Source organism: Prionailurus viverrinus, chromosome B4 (genome assembly GCF_022837055.1).
Source record: "Prionailurus viverrinus isolate Anna chromosome B4, UM_Priviv_1.0, whole genome shotgun sequence".
NCBI lineage: Eukaryota > Metazoa > Chordata > Mammalia > Carnivora > Felidae > Prionailurus > Prionailurus viverrinus.
In genome coordinates, this window is record NC_062567.1 from 40,809,990 (window position 1) to 40,836,195 (window position 26,206).

The 26,206-nt window shown below is 36.6% G+C and overlaps 1 protein-coding gene across 1 annotated transcript in view; it reads right to left on the bottom strand.

The window, feature by feature from the left end:
- The window catches only part of LOC125171016 (killer cell lectin-like receptor subfamily F member 1), a 30,496-nt gene extending 9,448 nt beyond the window's left edge, over positions 1-21,048 (bottom strand). The window contains exons 1-4 of the mRNA XM_047868044.1: positions 20,655-21,048; positions 16,090-16,176; positions 13,970-14,068; positions 2,651-2,820 (exon numbers count right to left, since the gene is read on the bottom strand). Coding sequence (XP_047724000.1) covers positions 2,651-2,820; positions 13,970-14,068; positions 16,090-16,176; positions 20,655-20,736 — 438 coding nt within the window. The 5' untranslated portion in view covers positions 20,737-21,048. The remainder of the gene's footprint in view (positions 1-2,650; positions 2,821-13,969; positions 14,069-16,089; positions 16,177-20,654) is intronic.
- Between the last annotated feature and the right edge of the window lie 5,158 nt (positions 21,049-26,206).

Here is a 26,206-nt window from a genome sequence, read left to right on the forward strand (position 1 = left end):
CTTCTCTGTGCGGCTTTCTCTGTTCCGCTGCCCCTCCTCTGAATGTAGTCATGGTCCCATTGTGTATTCTCGACCCTCCCATGGGAGTATTTTTGGTTCCCAGTCCTCTTTCTCACCTGCAGTGGGTTTCACCAGCGCCCTAAAGGCAGCTGTCCTTGTCACCGACACGCACATTAAGGCTTTTGTGCCATTGCACAGTTAACAGACAGGGGGACAAGGATCTAGGGGGAATTTCTTGCCACTTCCGCATCACTGCTCTTTTCTTCTCCCAGGTCTGTGCCACGATGGACTTTTTTTTTATGGTTCTTTCCAATCTTTTCTTTTTTTAATGTTGATTTGTTTTTGAGAGCAAGAGAGAGAGACAGAGTGTGAGTGGGGAAGGGCAGAGAGATGGAGACACAGAATCCGAAGCAGGCTCTAGGCTATGAGCTGTCAGCCCAGAGCCCGACGCGGGGCTCGAACCCACAAGCCGCGAGATCACGACCCGAGCCAAAGACGGACGTTTAACCGACTGAGCCACCCAGGCGCCCCACGCCCCTCTTTCCAATCTGTTCTTTGAGAGCCAGTGACGTTGACAGAAAAATAGCCTTCCAGGGTTTGTAGAATTCCCTTATTTCTAAAGAACCCAGGAGCCTCACACTGTTCTTGCACCTTACTATCAGCCTGAACCCATCTTTAAATTATTTTGACTGAACTCTTCTTTCTGATGCGTAATGCCTGATTTGTGTATCCCAAGTGAGTGAGGATGTGTCTTCTCTTTCCCACAGGTACCTGTTTCAACATAGATTTTGGCCCTGCAAACCTGCCTTTCCCATGGATCTGAAACAAGTTGGCAATTTATAGTTGACTGGCTATTTCTTATTGTAAAAGTTGTAGTAACATTTCTTCAAGATCTTCGCATCTTGCCGTGAAAAATTTCCTTGCTTTTGTTCGTTTGTTTGCTTAAATACTTCTTTTTCTCATTTTCTTCTTCTTCCTCCCCCACCCCTCCTTTTTCTCCTTCGTTCTACTTTCTTTTTTTTTCTTTGCCATAGGCGACACATGGGTTTTCTAGGTGGACTTATAATTCTCTTCCTTTCGCTTTATTCTTAACTTATTTGAAAGCTAGAGACAGATTTGCTAGAGAAATTATTTTCTGTTTCTTGGAGTAATTATTCTTCTGTAATATGTATCTTATCTGACTTTTACTTGCCTTCTTTGGAGAAATTTGGAAACGGAAATATTTATGTATAAATTCTATGCTGATTCCTTTTAGATTCTTATCTATCCGTGAAAGAGAACAATTATACCTGGCCCATTCAGTTGTTTAGGAATAATGTGAAGGGGTGTAATCTGAGCTGGAGGAAGGGATTTTCTATTAAAATATATTGTCTCAGTCTACTGGTCTCCCCATCTGGTTTATTGATTGCCTAGAAGATATGTCTTTTCTGTATTTCAGCATCCTTCCCTTTGATGGTGAGCAGGAAATAGATGAGGTTCTTAGTGAAATATTTCATTGAACAATTTCTTCGTGCAGGGATTTGTTATTTATCCCTGCCAGAGCATTCTGATGAGAAGCTTTCCAGTTGATACCTGCTTCCCCTTTCTTGCCTTAAAATTGACCTCAAGGAGAAGAAAACAGTTCTTACTCTATCCTGGATTCAGCTCATATTTGAGTCAATTTGAACTGCATCTGATAGTCTTACAGGTTGAGATTTGGTGTTATACCGGTTACAGTGAGAAGATAGTTTACTTCTTTTTTCTTTTTTTAATTTTTTTTTCACGTTTATTTATTTTTGAGACAGAGAGAGACAGAGCATGAACGGGGGAGGGGCAGAGAGAGAGGGAGACACAGAATCAGAAGCTGGCTCCAGGCTCTGAGCCATCAGCCCAGAGCCTGATGTGGGGCTCAAACTCACAGACCGCGAGATCGTGACCTGAGCTGAAGTCGGACGCTCAACTGACTGAGCCACCCAGGTGCCCCACAAAACTTCAATTTAAATTAAGCCAGTTAGGGGCGCCTGGGTGGCTTGGTCAGTTAAGCCTCCGACTTCAGCTCAGGTCACGATCTCGCGGTCCGGGAGTTCGAGCCCCTCGTCGGGCTCTGGGCTGATGGCTCAGAGCCTGGAGCCTGTTTCCGATTCTGTGTCTCCCTCTCTCTCTGCCCCTCCCCTGTTCATGCTCTGTCTCTCTCTGTCCCAAAAATAAATAAACGTTGAAAAAAAAATTTAAATTAAGCCAGTTAGAGAAATACTCTGCTCAAGGAAGAGGGTCCTTAATGAGGACTATTCTGTATTTCTTTTCTCTCAGCATCATCTTAATTTTAGCTGCCATGATATCTGACTGCAGCCTTTGTGAATATTGCAATCAACATGAGAGATGAGGGAAGATATTTACCGTCTTATATTTTAAAATGGAATTTAGTAAGCTATGGGGATCCCTGGTGGAGAAGTTAGGTGTAGAGTAGCAAATGAATTCCTCCAATCCATAGCCACTCCCTCCCAAAAAGCTTAAAAATAAACATGTAGTTCAACAATTCATTCAACCAACACTTATGTAGTTAATAGGAATGAGGCTTCACATTATTTTCATAGAAATTTCCAAGTATGTAGCACAATAATTGTAATGAAAAGTGTGAAGGATGCTCTAATCTCCAAGTTTGATATCTCACCATATCGATGAAGTCTCGAATCACCATGAGATGTGAATTTTTCATGGCACAGTCATTTTTACTTTCATGCCAAGATTTATTAGCCTCAGCAACCCAGTAACATTTCCCCCCGTGTAGCCTCCAGTCTTTCGAAGGGCATGATTTATGAGCAGTAGAAGAGTTGAAAGAAACTGGAAGGAAAAAGGATAAGTAATTAAAAGAGACTTAGAACTATATCCCTAATACCACATACAAGCTTCTCAAATTTTGTTAAATTATGGTCTAAAGCTTTCTTTGACAAAAGTATAGGCTTTTCTCAAGGTGGATTTGGAAAGAAAACAGATTAACAGAATTTCAACCATGTGTATATTCATTCATTCTTCCATTCTTTTTCTGTTTAATTCACTTAAGAATATATCATATTTTCTATCAGCAAGGCAATGTATAAGACACTAGGATCAAGACTGTATAGGGTCAATGCGGACACTGCCTGCACTCAAGTCTCAGGCAGATAAAAATTTTAAAGTAAAATACAAATTAGAGATTTTAATTAGTGGTCCGCCATTACACCAGACATTTTGGGAGTTATCTATCACACTGGAATATATTTTCTTGGACAAAATTTGCATAATAAGTGGCCCCCAAAGCTTAAGATAGATTGATCCTCCCATATAAAAAGGATCCTGACATCCCCAAATGTGCTTGTAACAGGTAGTTTTGATTTATAATATTTGTCAGTAGGTTTAGATGATGACACACAGCCATCCTGGATATACCAGTAATTTATTGCCCTTGAAATAAATATCCTTTAAAAACACACATACATATACACAGAAAATGACTTGAAGGCACTGAAACATGAACAAAAGCAGGCAGATTTTGGAGGGAAGTGACACTTGAAATAGGTATGGAAAGGTATATATTTTTTATTTTTACAACTTTTAGCTTAAGACAGCCCAATGTTGGTGCCATGTACAGTGAGTAAAATTTCAATAGACAATCTGCAGTCTTTTGAGACTAAAAAAACCAAAACCAAAACCAAAACAAAACAAAACAAAAAAAAAAAACAGAGAACAGAGTTTGAAGCAACCACAGATATTGAAAATGGAGGATGAATCCCATGAAGAAGAAAACATAAAGCATGTGCACCGAGTTCCAAGTATAAAAGTTTTCCAAGTCGCTGCCTGATGCATGTGAAAGCTACATTATAGCTAAGGATAAAATAATTTATTTGGGGGAAAAAAAAGAATTTGTTTGAGATTTGAGCTACTGCCCAAAAGATAGATATTTTTGTTTGTTTGTCTTAGAGAGCAAAAGTGGGGGAGAGCGGCAGTGGGAGACAGAGACAGAGAGAGAGAGAGAATCTTAAGTAGACTCCACATTCAGTTCAGAGCCCCCATGTGGGGCTCAATTCCACATTCCTGGGATCATGACCTAAACCGAAATCAAGAGTCAGACCCTCAACCGCTCAACCAAATGAGCCACCCAGGAATTTCCCAAAAGACAGAAATTTAAATTTGAGGTCAGCTATACCAAGTCCCTGCTAAAATAGGAAAATCAACACTGTTTGGAGAAATACATCAACATACAGACTTCTCAGCATAGCCTGCACAATATCCAAGGGCATAATCTCCAAATACTTGACATAAGAAAATCAGGAAAATATGACCGATTAAAAAGAGAAAGGAAATCAATGCAGCACAACAGGAAAATGATGCAGATTGAGAATTATCCCCAAATATTTTAAAGCAGCTGTTCTAATTAGGCACAAGTATGTAAAAGAAAATATGCTTGTAATTAAAAAATGGGATACTTCTAAGAAATAGAGAATTTTTACTTTTGTTAAGAAATGAAATTTATAATTAAGAAATGTATGATATGCAAATTTCATTAGATTGGGCTTAAAAGCAGAGAATTAGCAGGAAAAAAAAATGTTTAGGGAACTTGAAATTGTCCAATATAAAAAAACAAGGAAAAACAGTTGGAAAAAATATACAAAGTCTCAATGTTTTGCAGGGCAATATAAAAATATTTAACATACATGAAATTGAAATCCTAGAACCATCGGAAAGAGAAAATAAGGGGAAAAATGGTAATAGTTCAATTTCCTCCAAATTATTTAAATATATAAATCTATACTTTCAAGAAGCTAATCAAACCCTAAGCAGCTATTTTTACATATGCAAAAATAAAATAAACTGCTTACAACAGAGAAAAATCTTGAAAACAGAGAAAAATTGCATGCCATTTATAGGGAAACATTAAAAAAAAGCCCTTTCACATAATGAATTATGGGGGGCAGAATACAGTGAAAAACATCTTCAAATTGTTGAACAGAACCAAGAAACACTTAACTGTAGAGAACAAACTGATGGTTACCAGAGGGGAGGTGAATGGTGGGATGGGTTAAGTAGGTGATAGGGATTAAGAAGTGCACCTGTGATGAGCACCAGGTGTTGTATGAAAGTGTTGAGTCCCTGTGTTGTACAGCTGAAACTAATCAGATATTGGTCCAGTGGTTTTGCATTTTCTGATTTGATTCTTGGTCAATTCTTATTACATATATATATATACACATATACATATATATATGTACATACATATATATATACACATATATATATACGTGTATACATGTATATATACGTGTATATATATATAAAATATACATATATATACATGTATATATATATATATGTGTATATATATATATAAAATTTCTGTCTTTCTTTTCTTCCTTTATCTATTCTGGTTGTTGTTTTGCTTAAGCAGAAATTTTTAATCTATTCTTTTTACACCTCTTCTGTATCTCCTTCTTTATTTTCCTTTCTCTTTCTCTGGATTAAGTGGTAGAGTTTCTCTGATTATCTGCTTGGTCAATTTTTCTCTCTCTCTCTCTTTTTTTTCTTTTCTTTTTCTCTGCCCCTGTCATTTCTGTCTTTGTATGGGATAAGGCTTCTTCCACTACCACCCCATTTTTAAATGTTTTCCAGGTTACTTCAAAGACCAAATCAAAGCACACCTGGTGGAAGGTCAAAATCACCACTACGAGTAGGGAAATAAAGCAAACAGAGTCACAACAAGAAAGAGGGCACAATACACTCCCAAAAGACCTTCTGAAGGGCCAGGCCCTGGACAGTGTATGACCCCCTTTTATAATAGTAGTGCTCACAGGTGCAGGACATATAACAAGCTATTAGGACACATAAAAGACAGAAAACTAGCCAAAATGGTGAAACGGAAGAAATCTCCTCAAAAGAAACTTGAGAAAGAAATGACAGCTAGAGAATTGCTCAAAACAGATGGAAACAATTTATCTGATCAAGAATTTAGAATAATAGTTATAAAATTAATAGCTAGACTTAATAAAAGCATAGAAGACAGCAGAGAATTTATTGCTGCAGAGGTTAAGGAACTAAGAAACAGTCATGATGAATTAAGAAATGTTGTAAGTGAGGTGCAAAATAAATTAGGTGCAGTGACAGCAAGAATGGAGGAAGCAGAGGGGAGAATAAGTGAAATAGAACATAAAATTATGGAAAATGATGAAGCTAAGAAAAAGAGAGATAAAAAATACTAGAACAAGAGGGAAGCATTAGAGATAAGTGATTCAGTGAAACATAATAATGGCTGCATCATAGGAGTTCCAGAAGAAGAAAAGAGAGAGAAAGGGTCAGAAGGTTTACTTGAACAAAATATAGTTGAGAACTTCCCTAATTTGGAGAAGGAAGCAGACATCCAAATCCAGGAGGCACAGAGAACTCCCTTCAGATTCAACAAGAATGGGCCTTCTCCATGGCATATCATAGTGAAACTGGCAAAATACAAAGTTAAAGAGAGAATTCTGAAAGCAGCGAGGGACACATGGGCCTTGACCTACAAGGGTAGACACATAAGCGCAGTAGCAGACCTGTCCACTGAAACGTGGCAGGCCTGGAGGGAGTGTCAGGAAATATTCAATGTGCTGAATAGGAAAAATATGCAGTCAAGAATCCTTTATCCATTAAGGGTGTCATTCAGAATAGAAGGAGAGAAAAAGGCTTTCCCAGACAAAAACTGAAGGACAAACCAATCCTGCAAAAGATCCTAGGGGGACTCTGTGAGTGGAACACTGCAAAGACTACAAAGGACCAGAGACATCACCACAAGCATGAAACCTACAGATAACACAATGACACTAAATCCATATCTTTCAATAATTACTCTGAATTTAAATGGACCAAATGCTCCAATCAAAAGGCATAGGGTATCAGAATGGATAAACAACAACAACATCAACAACAAAGAAAACAAGATCCATCTATATGCTGTCTACAAGATACTCACTTTAGATCTGAGGACACCCTCAGCTTGAAAATGAGGGAATGGAGAACCATCTATCATGCTACTGGAAGTCAAAAGAAAGCTGGAGTAGCCATACTTATGTCAGACAAACTAGATTTTAAACTAAAAGCTGTAACAAGAGATGAAGAAGGGCATTATATCATAATTATGGAGTCTATCCATCAAGAAGAGTTAACAATTATAAATGTTTATGCTCCCAATTTTGAAGTACCCAAATATATACATCAAGTACTCACAAACATAAGCAATCTTACTGATAAGAATATGGTAATGGCAGAGGGCTTTAATACTCCACTTACAACAATGAACATAGCATCTAGGCAGAACATCAATAAAGAAACAATGGCCTTGAATGATACACTGGACCAGATGGACTTGACAGATATATTCAGAATTTTTCATCCAAAAGCAGCAGAATACACATTTTTTTTCGAGTGTACATGGAACATTCTCCAAGATAGATCACATACTGGGTCACAAAACACCCTTCAATAAATAAAAAAGAATAAAAGAATTGAGATCATACCATGCATATTTTCAGATCGCAACACTATGAAACTTCAAGTCAACCACAAGAAAAATTTTGGAAAGCCTCCAAATGCATGGGGGTTAAAGAATATCCTACTAAAGAATGAATGGGTCAATCAGGCAATTAGAGAGGAAATTTAAAAATATATGGAAGCAAATGGAAATGAAAACATGACAGTCCAAATCCTTTGGGATGCAGCAAAGGCAGTCCTGAGAGGAAAATACATTGCAATCTAGGCCTACATCAAGAAACAAGAAAAATCCCAAATACAAAACCTAATCACACCTAACCTAATGGAACTTGAAGCAGAATAGCAAAGACTCCAAAACCAGCACAAGAAGAGAAATAATAAAGACTAGAACAGAAATAAACAACACATAATCCAAAAAAACCCAATAGAACAGATCAATAAATCTAAGAGCTGATTTTTTGAACAAATAAACCAAATTGATAAATGCCTAGTCAGACTTCTCGAAAAGAAAAGAGAGGGAACCCAAATAGATAAAATCACGAAAGAAAGAGGAGACATCACAACCAACAGGACAGAAATACAAAGAATTATTAGAGAATACTATGAAAAATTATATGCCAACAAACTGGACAACCTGGAAGAAATGGACAAATTCCTAGACACCCACACACTACCAAAACTCAAACGGTAAGAAATAGAAAGTTTGAACAGACCCATAACCGGTGAAGAATTCCCTGGGGAATTCTACCAGACATGAAAGCAGAGTTAATATCTATCCTTCTCAAGCTGTTCCAAAAAATAGAAACAGAAGGGAAGTTTCCTGACTCATTCTATGAAGTCAGTATTACCTTGATTCCCAAATCAGAGACCCCACCAAAAAGGAGAATTACAGGCCAATATCCCTGATGAACATGGATGCAGAAATTCTCAACAAGATACTAGCAAATTGAATTCAACAGTATATGAAAAGAATTATTCACCATGATCAAGTGGGATTCATTCCTGGGCTGCAGGGCTGGATCAATATTCACAAATCAATCAATGTGATACATTACATTAATAGAAGAAAGGGTAAGAAAGCGATGATTCTGTCAATAGATGCAGAAAGAGCATTTGACAAAATACAACATCATTTCTTAATAAAAATCTTCAAAAAAGTCTGGATAGAAGGAACATACCTTGACATCATAAAAGCCATATATGAAAATCCCACAGTTAATATCATCCTCAATGGGGAAAAACTGAGAGCTTTCCCTCTGAGATTAGGAACACGACTGAGGGATGTCCACCCTCACCACTGTTGTTTAACATAGTGTTGGAAGTGCTAGCATCAGCAATCAGACAACAAAAGGAAATAAAAGTCATCCAAATTGGCAAAGAAAAAGCCAAGTTTTCGCTTTTCACAGATGACCTAATACTCTGTGTGGAAAACCTGAAAGACTCCACCAAAAAGCTGCTAGGACTGATACATGAATTCAGCAAAGTTGCAGGATACAAAATCAACACACAGAAATCGGTTGCATTTCTAGACACCAATAATGAAGCAACAGAAAGAGAAATGAAGAAATCGATCCCATTTACAGATGCCAAGAACCATAAGATACCTAGGAATAAACCTAACCAAAGATGTAAAAGATCTGTACTCTGAAAACTATAGAAAGCTTATGAAAGAAACTGAAGAAGACACAAAGAAATGGAAAAACATTCCATGCTCATGGATTGGAAGAACAAATATTGTTAAAATGTCAATACTACCCAAAACAATCCACCCATTCAATGGAATCCCAGTCCAAATAACACGGGCATTCTTCTCAAAGCTAGAACAAACAATCCTAAAATTTGTATGGAACCACAAAAGACTCTGAATAGCTAAAGTAATGTCGAAAAAGACAACCAAAGTGGAAGGTATCACAATCCCGGACTTTAGCCTCTACTACAAAGCTGTAATCATCAAGACAGTATGGTATTGGCACAAAAACAGACACACAGACCAATGGAATAGAATAAAGAACCCAGAAATGGACCCAGAGAGGTATGGCCAACTAATCTTTGACAAAGCAGGAAAGAGTATCCAATGGAAAAAAGTCTTTTTAGCAAATGGTGCTGGGAGAACTGGTCAGCAACATGCAGAAGAATGAAACTGGACCACTTTCTTACACCATACACAAAAATAAGTCAAAATGGATGAAAGACCTAAATATGAGACAGGAAACCATCACAACCCTAGAGGAGAAAACAGGCAACAACCTCTTTGACCTCAGCCACAGCAACGTCTTACTTGACATGTCTCCAAAGGCAATGGAAATAAAAGCAAAAATGAACTATTAGGACCTCATCAAGATAAAAAGCTCCCGCAGTGCAAAGAAAACAACCAGCACACCTAAAAGGCAGTGGACAGAATGGGAGAAGATATTTGCAAATGACATACTGGATAGCAGGTTAGTATCCAAAATCTATAAAGAACTTACCAAACTCAACACCCCAAAAACAAATAGCAGAAGACATGATTAGACACTTTTCCCAAGAAAACATCCAGATGACCAACAGACACATGAAAAGATGTTCAATATCATTCATCATCAGGGGAATACAAATGAAAACCACATTGGGATACCACCTCACACCGGTCAGAGCAGCTAAAACTAACAACTCAGGAAACAACAGATGTTGGCGAGGATGTGGAGAAACAGTAACCCTTCTGCACTGTTGGTGGGAATGGAAACTGATGTAGCTTCTCTGGAAAACAGTGTGGAGGTTCTTCAAAAAATTAAAAATAGAATTACCCTATGACCCAGCAGTAGCACTACTAGGAATTTATCCAAAGGATACAGGAGTGTTGATGCATAGGGGCATGTGTACCCCAATGTTTATAGCAGTGCTTTCAACAATAGCCAAATTATGGAAAGACCCCGAATGTCCATCTACTGATGAATGGATAAAGACATTGTGGTATATCTACAGAATGGAATACTACTTGGCAATGAGAAAGACTGAAATCTTGCCATTTGCAACAACGTGGATGGAACTGGAGTGTATTATGCTAAGTGAAATAAGTCAGTCAGAGAAAGACAGATATCGTATATTTTCACTCATATGTGGGATTTGAGAAACTTAACAGAAGACCATGGGGGAAGGAAAGGAGAAAAAATAGTTCCTAACAGAGAGAGAGGCAAACCATAAGACACTCTTAAATACAGAGAACAAACTGAGGGTTGATGGCGGGGGAGGAAGGTTGATGGGCATTGAGGAGGGCACTTGTTGGGATGAGCACTGGGTGTTGTATGTAAATGATGAATCATGGGAATCTTCTCCCAAAGCCAAGAGCATGCTGTATACAGTGTATTTTAGCTAACTTGACCATAAATTATATTTTTAAAAAAAGACACCAGCAACAATGCAACTAGGACTTTTAAGGATACATTTAATAAGAAATTACTATATTTGTACTTCTATATTTCTAATAGTAGATACTTTGACCAGATAGTATGAACCAGTGCTTCTTAACCATTTCTATATTATGGAATATAAAAAAATTTCTGAAATGTAGCAAGATAAAAAAATAAAAGTCTATGGTTTACCAATTAGTCACCTAGATCTTTATAGCTCAAGAAGCTTAAGGCATACAAATGCTAAGGCACAGTGTTGAAAAAACTCTCTTTTAAAGATACTTTTCTAGAAGATAATTATATCCTAAAAGAATTAGATAAAAAAGTATTGCTTAGAAGAGCCTGGGTGGCTCAGTCGGTTAAGCATTCAACTCTAGATTTCAGCTCAGGTCATGATCTCAGGATTGTGGGATCGCACCCCACATAGGGCTCTGCGCTGCTTGAGATACTTTCTCTCCTTCTCCCTTTCCCACTTGTGCTGTTTCATTCTCTCCCTCTCTAAAATATGAAAATAAAAGTATTGCTTCGCTCGTAAGAAATAAGGAAAATTGCTGAAGGGAGGCACTTAGCTAGAAGTCGAATAGGAAGCATTTCCATAAACGAGTTCATAAAGCAAGGTTGCCCTCAAAGCTAATGATTTATTTGTTTATTTTTATCTTAACACGTATGTGTTTATTTTAACAATATTCAGTGCCCATCCATGATAAAAACTCTCAGCAAACTTGGAATAAAGGTAACTTCCTTAATCTGATTAACATATAGAAAGTATTATACTTAATGGTGAAATACTGAAAGTTTTACTTTTTTTAAATTTTATTTTTTAATTTATGTGTATTTTGTATTAAATTATTTTTAAATTTACATTCAAGTTAGTTAGCATATAGTGCTATAATGATTTCAGGAGTAGATTCCTGTGATTCATCCCCTACATATAACCCCCAGTGCTCATCCCAACAAGTATCCTCTCTAATTCAAAGCTAATGATTTATATCAGTTCTAGGGTCTTAAATCCAGACCTTGGGTTTGCTGAAAAGTGATTGAGCCAGTGAGATTCTGGTTAGTCCAGTTTATTCAATTATTTTTTTTTTAACATTTATTTATTTTTGAGAGAGAGAGAGAGAGAGAGCGAGAGAGCGCGTGCGCGTTAGTGGGGGAGGGGCAGAGATAGAGGGAGACACAGAATCGGAAGCAGGCTCCAGGCTCTGAGCGGTCAGCACAAAGCCTGACTGGGACTTGAACCCACAAACCGTGAGATCATGACCTGAGCTAAAGTGGGATGCTTACCCGATTGAGCCACTCAGGAACCCCAGTCCAGTGTCTTCAAAAGCACCTCAAGTCATTTAACCATTAGCCCCTCACTCCCTCCCCGCAGATGAAAATGCGACCAATCTTTGCAAGAAAGTACTTTTCTTTTAGAAATTCCATCAATTGAAATCATTCAAATGAGAATAAAAACATATCAAATGCTTTAAAAAACAAGCCACGTTGCAGGATACACAAAGAGCAGATTTGGTCACCAAAGACTTTAGATATTTAATTCATCATATGTATCAAAAGTCATAGTGTTGTAAATTATTTAAAGAATAAAAGAATAAGTAGAAAAATGATCAGCTAACAGGAGACTATTGAAAGCTAACACAAGTGTGATTGAAATTAAGTCCTTAGAATTGAACACTCTGAAATCAGACTCCATGGATGGGTCTGTAGTGTAGACCCAGGAAAAGAGAGCATGTGTGGACTGCAAAATATATCTGAAAACATTGCCTTCAGCACAAATCGATAACTTTGAGGACACAACGGGATGCTAAGAGAAATGGAGGGTAAGCCTATTGCACATCTCATTTAAATTCTAGAAAGAAAATAGAGAGAAGGTAGACAAAAAATTAGAATTGATGGCTGAACAGATCTATTTTTATTTTACGTATTTTAAGTTTTATTATTTTATTAAGATCAAATTTAGAATTGATGTTCTTGCCTGATGAATTGATCTAGGAATCTAGGAGAGGTGACATACATCTATAGCAACAGGATGAGGATTAGAAAACAAGTCTAACAAAATTTAAAGCTAGAGCTTTATTTAATAACACTAGTATGACCTGTGTCCCCGGTATAGTACATTATAGTACTCTTGCTCTGGGGATGGCGTCCCACAAAATTTTCCTTCAGCGTCACACCAGTTAAAAAAAAAAATTTAACATGTGTTGTATCAGACAACACCTTTTAGAATGTGGTCAAGGAGGCTTGGAAATATCAAAATCCAGTTTAACGTTTTAATGACTTCTCAGAATTTGAATGTACTCTGTATTATGGACTGGTAAGTCTTTCTAATAGAATTATACCTGGATGTTCAGAAGAAGAATGGTATATAGTTAAAATTAAATTAATAGATTTAAACATGTAATAAGGTCTCTGGAAAATAGAAAGCAGAAAGGCTAAAAGTAATTGAGTGTTTTCTTGACTTTTAAAAGTATGCGGGGGCGCCTGGGTGGCTCAGTTGGTTAAGTGTCTAACTTCGGCTCAGGTCATGATCTCACGGTTCGTGGGTTCGAGTCCCACGTGGGGCTCTGGGCTGACAGTGCACAGCCTGCTTGGGATTCTCTCTCTCCCTCTGTCTGCTCCTCTCCCTCTCTCTCTTTCTCTCTCTCAAAAATAAATAAACTTTAAAGAAATAAAAGAATGCAAATACATTCATATGAGATAGCAAGAGAAAGACCAACGTAAGATTACCATTTATAATTATTGTGCATTTAATAACATCACCTGGTAAGAAAAAAAACTACCTTGGATAATCATGGACTTTAAAAAGGAAAATATTTTGATCACATTCTACATCCGCACATGCCCCAATAGAAATAAAAATAATAAAATGCAAATATTTCAATGAAATACCTTTACATTTAGTTAGAACTCTATATAAGCTCATTTTTCTCCTTTGCCTTGTAACTCTGAGTATTTTTGTCATGGACTGTAATGGGTCTATAGAAAGTAATGATCTCAACCATACCTCTGCAGGTGCAGAGGAACCTTTCTATTCAGATATATTCAGGAAAAACCAAAGCTACTGTCAATGCCTGGCTACTCAGGGATTAGACAATATATAGTAATGTTACCTTTTGAGGCGATTGTTCCAGATTTATTTTCCCCGGCACAGAATTTCTCTTTTGATTCATCATCCATTGTATTATGTCTTGCAGATTTGAACTGGGAAACTGATGAAAGAAGAAACATATTTTCCTAACTAAATAAAAAAACACAAAACCATTGGGTTCTAGTGACTAAAGTTCAATCATGTAGAGGAACTTAAATAATTAACATTCTAAGGGGAAAAACAACATTATTTTCCCCAAGATTTGGACTTTCCTTTGGACTCTTAATCTTATTAATGTTAACTTTAGTGAAAATGAAAAGATATGATCTGGGACCAGATGTTGTTCACCTGATTTTTTCCTGGAGGCTTCATACTTATTTTAATAAGCACAAAATAACCAGCCGTGGATATAAGCCTCATTTGGAGAGTTTGCGTTTAATGAAACACAATTATATCAAGTGTTAAGGACACTTGTTTCAATCAAGTGTCACCTGATTCAGGGAAAGGATTTTATTTTCTTCTACGAGTTTATTTATTTATTTTGAGAGAGAAAGGGAGTGTGTGCATGCACATGCGAGTAGGGAAGGGGCAGAGTGAGGGAGAGGATTGGGGTTCCATCTCATGAACCATGAGATCATGACCTGAGCTAAAATCAAGAGTCAAAGAATCAGATGCTTGGGGCACCTGGGTGGTGCGGTCAGTTAACTGCCCGACTCTTGATTTCATGATCAAGAAATGATCTCATGGTCATGATCTCAGGTCATGATCTCATGGTTCGTGGGATGGATCCCCGAGTCTGGTTCTGTGCTGACAGCACAGGCCTGCTTGGAATTCTCTCTGTCTCTTTCCCTCTGCCCCTCCCCTACTCATGTTCTTTCTCTCTCACACAAAATAAATAAATAAACTTAAAAAAAAAAGAAAAAAGAGTCAGATCCTTAATCAGCTGAGCCACCCAGGCTCCCCTCAGGGACAAGATTTTATATGTTTTGATTTGGTTCATAATTGTTTCAATACTTTGCATGTAAATACTATATATAGAAGTATAGGGTGAGCCCAGAATACTTTTTCTACAATGACGAATATTTCTGTCTTTCTGATGGCCATTGAACTGAAATTACCTTTGGTAATTTATAATTTCATAATAATGTGTATTAGGCAATTAAATATTTAAAATCTACTTTGGTAACAATTCTATTGGTAAAAAATACATTTTATTGACAAACTGATGTTTTAGTAACAAACAAATCTATTAGCTTAACATAACATATATAGAAGAGGTTTTTAATGCTAATTATTTTTGCTTCTCTCCTCCCTAATTTTATAGCTGCAATTAGACAATAGACTAGTTATATTAAACTAATGAAACAACTGATCTTTCTGGGGTTTTGGGTGTTCATTTCAACTAGAGGCTCGACCTGGACTTCTAGGTCTTTCCCATTCTGGAATTCTATCACTGTGCCTATTTCTTCATAACTTTCAAGGCCATTCATAATTGCTAATACCATTTACAAGGATTCTTGACGTAGGCAGGTATGCCTTGGCCTGTTCTAGAGTTTGATTTAATCTGGAAACCTGGATTCCTTGCAATATATACACTCTGTGTGTTACCTTAGTTCTATAGACATTGGTGAAGAACTTTTCTCCAAGCATTTATTCAATAATTAAAAATATTTGCCATATGAATAATTGGATTATGCTCAGTTATGTTCAAAGTACATGAGTAGAATTTTTAAATGGTTTATTAGGAAATGTTTTCACCTATTGATTTAAGATTGATAGTGCCCAGGACTAGCTCATGTGAATAAACTTACAAATTTAAACTTATAAATTTAATTTCCTTTCATCGGAAAATAGATTTAGAGCAGCTTGTGTATATCTCAATATCAAACTGCATTGTGCGGTTCGATCATAAAATATAAATATATTCTTGACATCTGTTTCTTTTATCAATGAAAAGAATCCACAATTATATCACATACTGAAGTTCTATGGAGAATCTTTCATTTTAACTGTTTCAAATTTCATACTTTTTGTGAAGTTGTACTGCATTGTTTAGGGAACCACTGAACAGCAAACACAATTACAACAGGTCACTAGAGAAAAATACTTCAGGATTAATGAATAATACTGATAATTACTTACCCAAAATGCTCAACACAATTACTATTACAAGAAGGATGATGATAATTGCACATCCAACTTTCAAGAAAATTCCATGATGGTGAGTATCTACAAAATTGGATAGATTGGAGAGATAAAATTGGATAGTAACTCCAGCAGATATTTCCTTATATGGTGAGAGGTAAGAGGGGGCTCAATAAATTTTCTTGGTTATCATGCTTCTAAGTTACTCTCCTTTGAAATATATAGACCCAGCTTCTTTTTTGCGGATGCATGCACACACACATACGCACTCACGCAGAACATATATACTTTTCTGGTTTGTGAAGAGGGGACTTATAAAACTTTGAATAGGTATGAATTTTTGTTTATGGGTTCATCGCACTTATTCCACAGCATTACAATGATCTACTGTGTGCAGTCCTAAATTTTTATATAAGACTGAGACTCTCCAGATTCTCTAATAAGTTTATTGACAGCACCCACTGATGTGGATTGATCCATTCTTTTCTGTCTTATGTAACATGCCTACATACTGTGATACATAATTATGATTTCATATGTTTCATTCATTTTTATTTTAAAATAAAGTACTCTTAGAGATGACCTCACCCAACATCTGCACATTAATGGGGATATTCAAGTCCACGCCACATAGTTATTTGATGACAGAGCTGAGATCAGGCCTCAGCTGTCTTGACTGACTACCAAACCAGTAGTTGGTTTGCTGTTCACTCTATCTCATTGTCTTTGGAGTAGTCAAAAGATAATAATAAATCACAAAAAAAGGACTTATTAGCTTTGGCTGATAATTAAACCGACAACCTCTAAGGCAAAATAATTGCAGCATATCAATTCCACTAGATAGATGATATATACACTGAGAAAGTAATAAAATAATTAATGTTGATACATAACCAATTACAAAGTCAAGTGTCAAGACCGGTTAACCTGAATGCTTATTTAGTGGTATATTATATTTTTATAATTTTTTTAACGTTTATTTATTTTTGAGACAGAGAGAGACAGCGCATGAAGGGGGGAGGGTCAGAGAGAGAGGGAGACACAGAATCCGAAACAGGCTCCAGGCTCTGAGCCGTCAGCCCAGAGCCTGACACGGGGCTCGAACTCACGGACCGCGAGATCATGACCTGAGCCGAAGTCGGCTGCTTAACCGACTGAGCCACCCAGGCGCCCCAGTGGTATATTATTATAGAGTGCTTTGTTCTATGTTCAAATTCTTACTGTTATTGAATAAAACATCTTTAGTGGGATTTTAATTGTCAGAGATAAAAAAGGCTGTGTATTTTCATTTATCATGTAAAACAATGAGAATTGTGCCAGTCAAGGTATAATCTCAAGAAGAATGTTGGGGCGCCTGGGTGGCGCAGTCGGTTAAGCGTCCGACTTCAGCCAGGTCACGATCTCGCGGTCCGGGAGTTCGAGCCCCGCGTCGGGCTCTGGGCTGATGGCTCAGAGCCTGGAGCCTGTTTCCGATTCTGTGTCTCCCTCTCTCTCTGCCCCTCCCCCGTTCATGCTCTGTCTCTCTCTGTCCCAAAAATAAATAAACGTTGGAAAAAAAATTAAAAAAAAAAAAGAAGAATGTGATGGTATCCCTACACACGTTTTTAATATAAAATAGACATGTTTTTAATAACATGTTTCAGGTTACAGACCTAAAAACTTACAGAATAAAATTTCAGATTTTGTGAAGGGACTGACATAAGGGATATTAGCTCATTTTTTTGACCCTCAAGGTACGATTTACCAAAAGTGTGAATTTCTCAATTTTAGCCTGGGATATTCTCAGTGGCATCATACTTTTTCACTTTTTCGCTTCAGCTCAATTTCATCATGACCACCCTCTTTGTTTTATATCTTAAAGAACAAATGAACCTATAATATCTATTGAGTGTCTCATGAGATCCATTTATTTATTTATCCATTTATACATTTATCCACTTACCAAGCATCTACTGATGGCCTGTTAGGTACTTGGTACTATGTGAGGTGTTGGGGATGCAAAGATTAAGAGATTAGGGATAGGGTCTCAGCATTTTTGAGGCTCTAAAGAAGTAAAGAATATGGTAACTTTAAGGAGCAAAGAGAAAGACAATAGCCAGAGCAAATTAAGTAAAACATACGGAGTTAGAAGAAGACTAAGAACCTGACATATCATATGTAGGGCTCTAGAGGACATGACAATTCAGTGTACCAAACAATTTTTTCCCTCTACTGTGATATGACACATGAGAACAGAAGTTGTATTTATCCAACACTAGGGATATGCAGTGAAAGAGTAATAAAGTATTTGATTTCTGGTCATAAGCACCATTGTGGGTAAGTAGTTTAATCTTTATATATTTATGTTTTCTCTCTTTAATACTGGAATATTGAACTAGATGGCATTAAAGATGTTATCTCCAAATCTCTAAACCTGAAGGGAAGTAAAGTTCTATCTGTAAACAAAAAGGAAATCAAACCCTGGAATGTAGAATTGAAAACACTGGTTTTGTTGCTTGAAGTGAGTTAAAATAATGCTAGAAAAATGGACTAATAAGCAGCACTCTCAACAATAGCCAAATTGTGGAAGAGCCTAAATGTCCATCAACTGATGAATGGATAAAGAAATTGTGGTTTATATACACAATGGAGTACTACATGGCAATGAGAAAGAAGGAAATATGGCCCTTTGTAGCAACATGGATGGAACTGGAGAGTGTGATGCTAAGTGAAATAAGCCATACAGAGAAAGACAGATACCATATGGTTTCACTCTTATGTGGATCCTGAGAAACTTAACAGAAACCCATGGGGGAGGGGAAGGAAAAAAAAAAAAAGAGGTTAGAGTGGGAGAGAGCCAAAGCATAAGAGACTCTTAAAAACTGAGAACAAACTGAGGGCTGATGGGGGGTGGGAGGGAGGGGTGGGTGGGTGATGGGTATTGAGGAGGGCACCTTTTGGGATGAGCACTGGGTGTTGTATGGAAACCAATTTGACAATAAATTTCATATATTGAAAAAAAATTAAAAAAAGAAAAAAAAGAAAAATGGACTAATAGTGTGAGAATTTCCACAATGGGAGAATAAGAATGCAATTCTCTTACACATTATTTTTCCAATTAAGTTCTATCTTCTCATCGAAAAAGAAAGCACCCAGTGTAGGGAGAAAAGAAAGCAGATGAGCTTCTATTGGGCAAGTTAGAGAGGTGACATTTAAAAGTAGGGAATAATATGCTTTTGCAATCGGAGAAAATCACACATCAGTTTCATTTCATAACAAATTTAAAAATATAAAAGAAGAAATACATTCTGTGGAAATATAGAAAATCATACATTATATTCATTCTGCAAGGGCAAACGCAATGAGGAGATTTTAAATTACATAAATATTTTATATAAGCTATTTATTATTATTATTATTTTTAATTATTTTTTAATATGAAATATATTGTCAAATTGGTTTCCATACAACACCCAGTGCTCATCCCAACAGGTGCCCTCCTCAATGCCCATCACCCACTTTCCCCTCCCACCCCCCATCAACCTCTATCCTAGAGAAAAGAATGGAAATGCAACGTGAAATTTTCCCTAGTACTTTGGAGAATAAAAGACACATTGAATTTTAAAATCTATCAGTTTTGAGTGGTTTGTGATTAAGGTGCAATGTTATCTTTAGCCATATGCCTATCTCTTCATATTCCAAAAATATTCTATTACTCAGATAGTCACTAATTCTACACTTCATGAAATAAAATACTAGCATTTCATGTCTCCTTAGTTTAGTTTAACATTGTTACCCTATCAATTTGCAAGTTTCAAAAAGATAATTAACAATGTGAATAGTAGCCAGGAATTTTCCCCTCTGTATAAATAAATGTATCATTCTATATTAAAAGGGCAGGTTTAATCAGGGGTATATAAAGTGTAGAGAAAAAAGGGGTCATGAGTACTGATGTCACTGTATGAGTATAAATGTTCACTGCAAGAAATGCAAAGAATAGAAAGTTTACAAAAACCAAAAGCGAAGTTCTGTGTATTAAGAATAGAATTATATATAACACCCAGTGCTCATCATAAGTGCCCTCTTTAATATCCGTCACCCATTCAACCCATATCCCCACCCCCACCTCCCCTCCAGTAACCCTCAATTTATTCTCTACAGTTAAGAGTCTGTTTCCTGGTTTGCCTTTCTTCTCCACTCCCCCCACCATGTTGATCTGTTTTGTTTTTTAAAATTGCACATATGAGTGAAATCATAGGGTATTTGTCTTTCTCTGACTGACTTATTTCACTGAGAAAATACTCTCCAACTCCATCCATGGTGTTATATGTGAGTGATAAATCACTAAATTCTACACCTGAAACTAATATTATACTGGATGTTAACTAACTGGAATTTATAAAAATTTGAAAAAGAAAAGCATAAATTACAATTAACTTTATGAACATTTGTTTCACTAAAAACATTCACTCTTATCCTTGCATTTTTCTATTTTTTAGTAAGACATATACAAGCACAGGACAGAAATAAAGGAGATTAGAAGTAAAATATTAATTTTAGAAGGACCCCTAAATCCAACTTACCAGATTTCTGAAGCGAAGATGAATTTCCTAGAGAAAAAGCCCCATCAGTTTTAATATCCGCATAGATTATATCTCCAGCCATTGCACATATTAAAAACAGAGAGACCAAAAATGATGTTCTGCTAAGGGAGTTTCATAGTTCTACAAATACATTTCCGGTAAGTCAATTTTCTTCTGCTTTCCCAAATTTGGTGGATTTCTTCTATGAATAAGTGACAAAGCAATGTGCTCAGTCTTACCAATGAAGACAAGGGATTTCCAAACACTTCACGATAGGGAAGAAAACTACTATTCGTACAGGAGTTTCTTGCTCTACAGTTAGTTTTCTGCCTAAATTTGGAATAGTTTTCACTTTTGATATTACCACGGATGACCTCCTGCCATTTTTTCTTCTATAAACTACTTCCTCTTTTAGTTCAGACATATATTCTCTGGCAGAAATTCTGTGACCAGTCAGCATTTTCTCCAAAGTGGAATAGCAATTTGGAAGGGAGGACAAAGAAAAAGAATGATTTAAAAAAATGTTTACTTATTTTGAGAGAGAGGGAAAGCATGAGCAGGGGAGGGGCAGAGAGAGAGGGAGAGAGAGAATCGTAAGAAGGCCCCGTACTGAAAGCACCAATCCCAACGCAGGGCTTGATCTCATGACTATGAGGTCATGACTTGAGCTGAAATCAGGAGTCAGACACTTAACCGATTGAGCCACCCCGGTACCTGAAAACGAGGGATTTTATAATGGATGTGATAGAAATAACTGATAGACTTCTCATCTTGAAATGCATCGTATTTACCTAGGTAATACCTTTTTCACCTAGGTAAAAATTCCCTTAGACCTATTCCTTCTTTTCTATGTTTTATAATATAAGCATCAAACTGAGTTAAAACATGGATCATGCAGAGGATTTCCAAGCTGATAATTATATTTAAGGCACGGAAATAAATTCTATGTCAAAATAATTCAAGGTTATGCCATTAAAGAAAATAAATCTTACGTTTAAACAAGGTTCATAGAAATTTCCTGTTGAATGCAATGTATAAAACGTAAATTTTAATCTCCTGTTTTTTCTAAAGTTACACTAAAATTATATTAAAGGAATAAAAATGTAAAAGTCTCAAACAATAACAAAAAAGAAGTGAGTTCTAACAGATAAGGAAAAAAAATCAGTCAATTCGTGGAAGATAGAGATATCATCACTGATGAAACAAAGTAGAAGAAAGTGACGTCTAGAATATTCATAGGGAAATAACTGAGGAGAGAGCCCAACTACCTGTGAAATTCTCATAAGACTCAGAGGTCAGAAATGCCAGATATGAAAAATGACAGAAAGCTTTAGTTCATAAGCAGTAGATTAAATGGGCTTCTGTACCGGAAGGAATTGGTTTCCTCAATATTCTCTGAAATACGTTGCATGGAATTATTTAAACTGTAGTCATCCTTAATCCCTCCGATCCAAGGATTTTACCTATATTAACCAAATACCTAGAGAACAGATCGTGGTTTTCTGGCATCGAGGGTTCCCTAATGGATTCTGACTCACAAGGCTTCTGACCCAGGATGGGCTATACGTTGACCTCATGACCACTATGACACTCTCTCTTTCTTGGGATGTTCTAAAACTCTATATGTTGAACTGAATTTTATACATGAAAACCTGACTTTGAGAGGTTATACGAAGATGGTTGCATGACCACAAATTTTTAGAGTGAGGATTTGAACTTACGTCAAATAGTCTGAAGTCCATAGTATACTACAATAATGCCTTCTAGATTTTGAGAGTGAGAATGACATTTTATTCTTCTTCTTTGTTATATCCATCACTCAATCTGTGCTTGAAACATAACAGACACTTAATAATTATGTATTGGATTACCAAAACAGTTAAGGCTACACTGAATTTTATTACCGAACTCTTAACATTTTTCCAGAATGAGAGCAATCGGTTTTGACTACAAAGTAGACTTCTATTCGTATAAAAAATATTATCAGAGATTCAGCCATCTAAAACTAAAAAAAAATCCTAGCAGGTGGAGAATTTATTATATATAAAATCTTAGCACGTGGAGAATTTATGTAATAAATCCTTGGAATTTACAGTTATATATATATATATATAACATTATATATATAAATATAATAAATATTATATATTTAATTAATATATATTGTATATATGATTAATATAAATATTATATACATAAATATATATATTTAATGTTTATTTATTTATGAGAGAGAGAGTGCTCAAACGATCAGGGAAGGGTCAGAGAGAGAGGAGACAGAAAATCTCAAGCAGGCTCCTTGCTGTCAGAGCAGAGCCCGAGGCAGGGTTCCAACTCACAAACCATGAGATCAGGACCTGAACCAAAACCAAGAGTCTGATGCTTAACCAACTGAGCCATGTAGCAACCCCCACATTTAATATTAATAATCTCTGCCTTCTCTCCTTGCCCAAAGTAAGTCACCAAGGTATGAGTTATGGAATAATCTCTAAGTTTGGTGAGATTTAACTTTTGATTATCATGATTCTTGTAGGTATAGGACTCACTTAGCCAGAAAAACCATTTTATAGGTAGTCAATTTATGGATTAATTGAAAAATGGGATATTAAAAGTTGTGGTGTCTTGTGGTGTATGTGATTAAATAATAGAAATATGTCTGGAAACAAAATAGAGCTATTCAGTTAGGTACACTAGACTCATGAAATATTCATCAGTAAAGTCGTGAAAGAATAACAGATATTTCGTTAGGCTGCTGTATTTTATAAAGAAAATTATATGCTTACAATGACGTTCTCAAACTTGGTGACAACTTCCCTGGGCTATAACTTTTTTGAATGTTGAGTTGTTCCGTTACCATTGTTATTCAAAAACATTTTTTTTTGATGTTTATTTATCTTTGAGAGAGAGAGACAGAGCATGAACAAGGGAGGAGCAGAGACATAGGGAGACACAGAATCTGAAGCAGGCTCCAGGCTCTGAGCCGTCAGCACACAGTCCAATGCGGGGCTCGAACTCACAAACCACGAGATCATGACCTGAGCCCAAGTCGGATGCTTAACCGACTGAGCCACCCAGGCGCTCCTTCTGTTACCATTATTGATAGATGCCAGTTCTAAGTAATTAAGTAGTATGCATTTGAAATATGTTTTATTACTGTCCTAACTTTAACCATAATTTTATTAATCATGGCTCCGGGCCTGGATTCCAAGTGGAATCCTCGATCTTGGCCCACTTCCTGGAGTGCAAGTCCTCATTTCCAACTGCCTTCCAATATCTCAAACTCAAAATAATCCAAAGTAATCCAATGTCACCTCTCCTTCCACCGTGTCACCTCTTTCTTTTGGTGGCCCCACTACTTTTGCATAAACTCAGACTTAATATCTCCCCTTTGTATACCTCCTTCTGTCACGTTCCAGTGTGCATGCGTGGGTGAGTGATGGAGAGTCGTATATAATAATTTATTCATTTAAGATGAAAATGTCCTCTTCACCTCAGACAAGCATGGGATTGAGAACATATTCAGAGAAATATAATGCCGTGGGAGGGCAGGGAGGTAAATCTGGAGAGTGATTAAAAGCTTACCAGTCAGATAAGTAACTCTTCCTGTGATGGTAAGAGTGAGAAACAGAAAAATGTACATGTTTTCTCTGAATATTTCTGAGGGGGAAAAGGTTTTATTTTGCAGGTTGGCTGGGGCATGGGGACAGGGAAATAATTGTTTGTTCTATGATATATTTGTATCCATTTATATGTGTGTGTGTGTGTGTGTGTGCACATACATATTTTTAAGGTCAACTATATAAATATATATATTTATATATATATACACTTTATAAAGTGTGTGAAAAGATTTCATTTTACATGCAAATGACACCTTTTGCCCTTTTTCAGTAATCTATAACAATTATCTAATTATCTAATTATTCCGGGTTAGTGGTTCTTAACCTTGACTGAACATTGAAAACTTTGGGAAAGCCTTAAAAAAATGAGGATGTAGAGAAAAAGGAATGCTTGTGCACTGTTAGTGGGAATACAAATTGGTGCAATCACTGTAGAAACACTATGGAGATTCCTCAAGGAAGTAAAAATAAAAATGCCATATGATTCCATAATTCTACGCTGGGTATTCACCCAAAGAAAATAAAAAAAAATACTTTGCAACATTACATGCACCTCCATGTTTATTGCAGCATTTTTTCAGTAGCCAAGAGATGGAAGCAACCTAAGTGCCCATTGATAGATGAATGGATATAAAAGATGCGATATATTATGTATGTATATATTTATCTATTTATAATGGAATATTCCTGAGCCATAAAAAGAATGAGATCTTGCCTTTTGCAACATTTACAACAACATGGGTAGACCTAATGGGATTCGTGCTAAGTAAAATAAGTCCGGAAAGGAAAATAAATAGCATATGATTTCAATTATATGTGGAATGTAAAGAATAAAACAAACAAATGAAAAACGGAAACATACCCCAAAGTACAGAGAACAAACCGATGGCTCCCTGAGGGGAGAGGGTGGTAGAGGGGGAAAATGGGTGGAGGAGAGTGGGAGATACAAGCTTCCGGTTATGGAATGAATAAATCCTGGGGATGAAAGGTGCGGCAAGGGGAATACAGTCAGTGGTATTGCAATAGTGTTGTGTGGTGACAGATGGTAACTTCACTGGTAATTACACATAGCAGAGGAGTGTCAAATTACTACGTTATACACCCAGATGTAACCTTGTGTGTTAGCTATACTTCAGTAAAAAATAAATTGAAATAAAAATAAATTTGAAAATGAATGAAAATTATCACCAGCAAAGCCTTCGCTCTATCTCACTCCTATTAGTAGAACAAGAAATGAAAATAAGACACGAAAAAAATAATAAATGAGTCACAGGGATGTAATGCACAGCATGGTGACTACAGTGAGAGTACTGTATTGCATATTGGAAAGGTGCTAAGGTAGTCGATCTTGAAAGCTTTCGTCGCAAAGAAAAAGAATTTCTGTAACTATGCATGGCAATAATGCTAACTAGACTTATTGTGATGATTATTTTCCCATAAATACAAATAGTGAATTATTATGTTGCCCACCTGAAAGGAATATAGAATCATATATCAATTATACATTAATAAGAACATATTTATTTATTTATTTATTTATTTATTTTTAATGTTTATATACCTTAGAGAGGGAGAGAGAGAGAGTGCGAATGGGAGAGGGTTAGAGAAAGAGGGAGACGCAGAATCCGAAGCAGGCTCCAGGCTCTGAGCTGTCAGCACAGAGCCAAATGCAAGGCTCGAACTCATGAACCTGTGAGATCATGACCTGAGTGGACCCTTCCCCTTCCCCTTCTTTCCTTTCTTCATCCCTTCATGGGTCAAGTTACCTGCAGATAAGTTTAACAATTTTGAAACCTGTTTTTCATTGTTGTTAGGTTAGGTACGAACTAATGTCAGGGTTCGTTTATTCCTACCACTAAGGTCTGAGGCTTCTGTAATGATGGCCCTGGTGAATACTAATGACTCTCTAGTTGGGCGAGTAAGAGCTTGAAT